Raw genomic sequence first — 6,000 nt, 5'->3', positions numbered from 1 at the left:
TCACCTGGTCCTCATGCCCTTCCCACCTGCAACCCATTCCCTCATTAGCCCCTCACTATTTAGGTCCCCACACTTCCAGATTGTCTTGTATGCATGCCAAGTTTTCCGGCGGTTTTCCGATTACCGATATCCCGTCCTGAACTAGCCTGCCTTCTCTTGACCACGAACTCTTCGCATGCCTCTTTTTTGGATTTGTTTGCCTGTCGGATTGCCATCCTGTTTCTGAACCCTGCCTGTCCCCGTTTACGGATTTGCTGCCTGCCCCTCTGGATTTGTTTGACCATTGGACTGCTATCCCGGTTTTGACCCTGCCTGTATAAGTAAAGAACTTTTGATTGGATTCTGCCTCGGAGTTGTGCTTTTGGGTTCTAATACCTGTAAGCCTTACAGTACCTGCGCACACACACATGAATCAGATTAGTAATATGTCCTTGTCCTCCCTTCACAGCAGAGGTGCCCATTAATACTTCATTTCATCTCAACTGGGGCCAGACTGTCTGGAACGACAAAAAGGGGACAAGCCACACAGTTCGCTGGAAGAGAAGCTAAAGGAACTCTCTTACAGTCCGCGCCTGCGTTTTGATTGACAGGTATGAGAAAGTAAACAAACCTGTGCAGTGAGACTGAAGAAATGGAAAGTGGTGCACACACAGGCTGAAACACAAGGGATGGAGCCGCAGGGTGTGACGTGACTTTTTTTTTTTTTTTTTTTGATCAGCACTGCTTTCACTTTGTTTTTCCCCACAGTGCATTCACAGTGGGAGCTTTCCAGTGTAACCAGACTATACTACTGTCAACATGAGCTTTAGATATTGATCTATTTGCTTAAGGCCCTCGGATGTTGATAGACAGGAGACTAACACCCCCACAGATGTTCCCGTCTGGAGAAACCAGTAAAAACCTGCTTGAAAGATACAGCTTTTGTTCTTTTTGCAACTGATTAAATCTATTAAGCATGTTTCCATGGAGACGCCTGCAGTTCTGATGTACTAGTTTACCAGAAAAGGGGAATAAATGTTTTGTATTTATAATTTATGTTAAAGAAAGACCAGTTTGATAACTTACGAGCCAAAGCAATATGACACAGGCGTGTGAGGATATATTGTTTGTTGCCCATGGGAGTGATGTGGCAGGAGAGGGCAGCAGTGCAATTTTATTTCAGTATAGCAGAGAATCATTAATAACTAGCTGTTACCACACAGTTTAATATGTTTTTCTCCTTAGTGTTATTTGCTCAATTTATTTCAGGGTAGGATCAACCGATGTCTACCTGACACGCTGAAGTAGAATTTAGCATGACAAATGTTTACATTACATTATGAACAAACATCTAAATTTTAAGTGCTCATTTTTTTTCATCGTAATTTATTTTCAGGTGCTTCCTTTGACAGTTATAGCCTAAGCGATCAGAAGTATAACGGTCCATCAGTCTTTTCTAAAGCACTAGAAGAATGTTAACGTTTCAAGGTAAGCTGGCACATTTTCCTGTTGGCACAGTTATACAGAACATAGTTTTACTGAAATATTTTGGCATTCAGACTCATTCTGCACAAATATATTGCGGAATTTGCCAACGCAAGAGAACAAGCATCCCGAAAATGAAAGCTGTGCTTAGAGCATCCAACAACTAATCATTGTGGTGTAGCAAACCCAACCGATACACTAGTAACATGTCACACAAAATACAGAAGCTAGGACTAGGAGATATTATATCATTTATACAAAGAGATTTGCTGGTGCTGCTGTGAACGCGTTTCCAGCAGCGCCTCTAGAGACCCTGCAGCCAGCAGACTTAAAGAGAAAAATAAACACCTCCCATCTCTTGCACAACAGGTCAAACGTTTGAGCTGTGCAGCAACTATTGAAGACATTAGCAAGTTAACTATCCAGTAACAAACCAAAGTTGTCATTATTTCTGAAATGTCAAGCTTTTTTTAAGCGAAATGTCCTACATGCCGACATCCCAATCATTGGCAAACGTTAGAAAAAAAAAAAAGTGTGTGTGAAATCTGCACCCTGCTGGTTGATAGTTCATTAAGCGATGCTGCTCTGAGCGAGAGCAGGTAACAGGCTGACAAACACTAACAGACTAGCCAGTCAAGGTCATGGCAGTCTGTTGATAATGAGAACTATTTTCCAGATTAAATGCCAGCGTCTAAAAGTGTACATCTGCGGTATCTAAATACGTTTCTTGTACCTGACAAACATCTCAAATAACAATCAGTTGCTAAATGTCAAGTTGAAATGTATTGACGAGTATGCGCCAGTGCTCTACCACCTATCACATAATTTTAAATGTAATTTAAGCAGAATCCCTTACATTTCTACATACATTCCTCCTGGCAAGACATCTGCCTCCTTAGGAGTCTGTTTGAGTCCTGTGAGGTGCTGGATTACAGGATTTGCATTTTAAAGGGTGTCAGCGATGGCAGCTGGAGGAAATTTGTGAATGCATCTGTAGCAATGAATTGAATGATCTGTGATGAACCTAAATGACGCTCCTGCTAACCACGGATCCTATACTTACAGCATGAGACAGGCTATTAGTTCCGAGCACCGACTATATTTATATCATACTCTGTACATAGAAACGCAACCCTGAGTTACACATACACCATGTAATGTCTGAACTGGAACAAGCTTTTCTCTTTTTTTCTGAATTTTTCCTCATTTTCCCCAGATCTCGCAACAAGAACGACCAGTGCCAGGCCATCTGAACCAATTTTGCTTGTTTTTCTCCATTTCAAGCTTTTATGTATATTGACTATTTAAACAGATTAATGTCCTGCCTGTGGAGGGAAATTATTCCTTTAAAGTGCAGGGGAAAATTGCACTGGTCAAATTTCTCTCTCTGCATGCCCAAAGTGCAGTGATGGCAGGATTTCAGGAAAGAAATAATAGATTTAGTTTTGATCCCCGGTGCATGGAGTTGTCTCCCCTCGGGGCCTGCGAGGGTTAAACTCTGATCTGTAGACTGTGTGTGTGTGTGTGCGTGTGTCATTAAAAAGAAATATTGCTTCATAAAAACCTGCTGCACTGCAGCCATGACTCCTGTTAATGCAGAATGTTGTTGGTGTATGTCTCTGGGAGGTGAAATTGGACGTTTTTTTTCATCTATCCTTTGATTGCAAAGGCCATTATTGTTAAGCATTTAAACCATTGACCCTACAGTGAAAAATACTGAGAGACACCTTTCTGATTACTTGCAACTGTTTACTTGCATTGATGCTCCAAGCAATCCACATCCACTACTCATGCTTGGCGTAATGAACTTAGGTAGTCCAGTCCACAATGTCCAGAGGTAATATAGGCTCCAGCATCCCCCTCCACCAGTCATTTGCAATGCAATTTGCAATTAAAACGCTCCGCAGCGGCCATCTGGAGATGAGAGCACTGAGAATGAGCACAGAACATTATACCCTTTTGCTGGGAAAAATGTTGACCTGAAAGTGCTTTAAAGCAAACACGCTCTAAAAAGCCCGAACGAGAAGAAAACGAGGAATAGAAAAACGTTTTCCACCGCGCATGCGCACGTCTGCAGATAGCTCCGCTCAACACGCTGATCGGATGTAGGTACGATGTTTAAACGTTTAGTAAAATGTGCAATTTCGTGTCTTTTCATGTCGGACCTTCTACTCAACTGAATAATTAAGAATAAGCGGAATTGTAATAATTGAAAATAAAACACAAAATACATATTTGACCACATCTGCGCAGCGTGGCGCCCATTCTCAGTAGTAAAAACTAGCGGGGTTTCGTAAAACCGGTAGGTGGCAGTGAATGTTCTCAAGTGGAGCAGGCAAAGTTGTAGGGGAGTGGAGTGTGTGTGTGTGTGTGTGTGTGTGTGTGTGTGTGTGTGTGTGTGTGTGTGTCTGCGTGTGTGTGGACTGGGGGGCGTGTGTTCCTCTTGCACAAGCGCTCCCATGTTGCCTAGTCTGGAAACTTGAATTGGTCGCAGAGTGACAGAGTTACGGGAAGGCAGATCAGAAAGTGCCTGTGACCGCGCTGCCTGCTCCCCATACACCCCCCCCCCACCCCTGCTCCTCCTCCTGCTCCCCCCCCCCCCCTTTCTACACACCAGCTCCTGCTCGCGCGCTCCTCTCCGGGACAGACGCGGTGGCACGAGACTCGCGACACGCTCCCGACACCGGTCGGCTGGCCGCGGGGCAGGAAAAAAAAAAAAGCGGTGGAATTAAACTACATTCATTGACTGGAGAGCGATGCTCTGGCAGCATGGCCAAGTGGTTGAAGGAGCACCTAGGATTCAAAACTACCAAAGCACCCCCTCCGGCGCCTCCGAAACCGGACTACAGACTGTGTCTCACCGGCACCGTGCCCGGTGCGCCCGGCTACCAACAAACCGGCTGCGGGGTCGGCTTCCCGAGCCCCGCGCAACCGGACATCGTCGCTGCCTACAAACTGCAGAAGGAGCGCGACTTCGAGGACCCGTACACTCCAGGTGGAAACATTTCCTATGGCCCGGGCTTAAACAGCGGGGGGTCGCCGGACATCAAGTACGTGTCCCCGAAGCACCGACTTATCAAGGTGGAAACGATGGAGAAGAGCAGCCCGGCTCCGGGCGGCGGAGTCGCGGTCACGCCGGCTGTTGCCGTGGGGAGCGTTAAATCCCCAACTTCGCCTCCGTCGGAGCACGACAACAAGGAGAAGGTGGGTGAAGTTCAGTCACAACGGCGTCCGGGTCAAGTGGGCGAAAGGGCCGCGAAACACGCTGTTTGTCCAACTTATGCCGCGAAGAAACAAAAAAAAACGCGTTTATATTCGTTAATGAAACGTGCCACGTTTTTTTTTGTTTTTTTGTTGGTACCCCTGTTTTTTCTCGAAACAAAATCCCAGTTGAACCTCCAATTCTCTCGTCGCGTGCTACATGTGTTTTCCCTCGCGTTGAAACAATGTGTGTTGATGAAGCACTTGACCTACTCCCGTTACGGAACGAATCGTTACAAACCGGTAGAACTTGTTACAAAAAAAAACAAAAAACGGAGCAACTGCTGTCCGCGCGCGCGTTGCGACATCGCCCCCCCCTCTCGCGTGCAATAACCAACCCCGCTACTGGGAGTGCTGGAAAGAAAAGTGCAGAAAAACTCTCCTCCGAATGTGTGTGTGTGTGTGTGTGCGCGTGCGCCATGTGCAACCTCTTCCCTGCTGCAGCGTCTTCCCCACGCAACAATGTCGCCCAGACTCCTCCACACAATGGCTCTACTACGACGGGTTTACCTGTGATGGCTCTCTGAAGAGACAGGTAGAATGCAGGAGAAGGGGGAGGGGGAGGGGGGGTGTGGAGGTGAGTGTGGGCTCTGAGCCTTTTGGAGCACACTGTCATGTCAGGCCTCTCAGGAATTCTCACACACGCAGGGTTCATTTGGAGAAACCTGAGAGGCTCGGTGTCAGCGAGGTTAAGGACGTGCCGTTGTGATGAGTGTGATCCGGGGCTGAGGAATGTCTCAGTGTCTGCGTGGCTCACTCCCCAGAGGAGACAGCACCCCCACACCCCCCCCCCCCCCCCCCCCCCACACCTCACCCCCCCACCTCTCCGCCTCCCCGCGAAAACACACAAGCTGTCCTCCACCGTTTGTTTCCTCCCCCAGGAATCACACGCCTCAGTCAGCAACATATTTGGTCGCGGTCATCCTGACTTCACCTTCGCGTTACTTCCTCGGCGCGTTTGCCTTGGCACCTGTCGTGTGACGTGTGTGGCGAGATGGCGGTTGATTTCGGCCTCCTGTGCTAACGTTTTTGCCCCCCACACTCCCCCCAAACAGTTGGCCTGTTTTTGCAGGCCAGTTGCATTTTTAGCAATCCTCCAAGCTGGATGTTATCTGTAAAACAAGGAGGATAACAGGACCTGCTGCAGCTGTTCCAACTGATTTAACAGATCACAGTTGTCTCTTGTTAATAGACCCCCCCCCCCCCCCCCCTGTTTTTCCTTCTCCACGTGCACACATGGCTTTAAGAGAAATGCAGATGATGGTATAGTGTGGT

General features: G+C 47.2%; 1 protein-coding gene and 1 long non-coding RNA gene across 5 annotated transcripts in view; both read left to right on the top strand.

Moving 5' to 3' along the window:
* The first annotated feature begins 448 nt into the window (after positions 1-448).
* LOC120831029 (uncharacterized) lies at positions 449-911 on the top strand. The gene is made up of 2 exons (XR_013451565.1): positions 449-590; positions 748-911. It is a non-coding gene; the product is annotated as an uncharacterized LOC120831029 (long non-coding RNA).
* A 2,979-nt stretch (positions 912-3,890) lies between these two features.
* shf (Src homology 2 domain containing F) overlaps positions 3,891-6,000 on the top strand; it is a 79,317-nt gene continuing 77,207 nt past the window's right edge. For all 4 annotated transcript variants that reach the window (XM_040197891.2, XM_040197871.2, XM_040197881.2 and 1 more), the window contains exon 1: positions 3,891-4,668. In XM_040197891.2, the coding sequence (XP_040053825.2) occupies positions 4,234-4,668 (435 nt within the window). In that variant the 5' untranslated portion in view covers positions 3,891-4,233. The remainder of the gene's footprint in view (positions 4,669-6,000) is intronic.

Source organism: Gasterosteus aculeatus, chromosome 12 (genome assembly GCF_964276395.1).
Source record: "Gasterosteus aculeatus chromosome 12, fGasAcu3.hap1.1, whole genome shotgun sequence".
Lineage (NCBI taxonomy): Eukaryota > Metazoa > Chordata > Actinopteri > Perciformes > Gasterosteidae > Gasterosteus > Gasterosteus aculeatus.
This window is presented reverse-complemented; position numbering and strand designations above follow the sequence as displayed.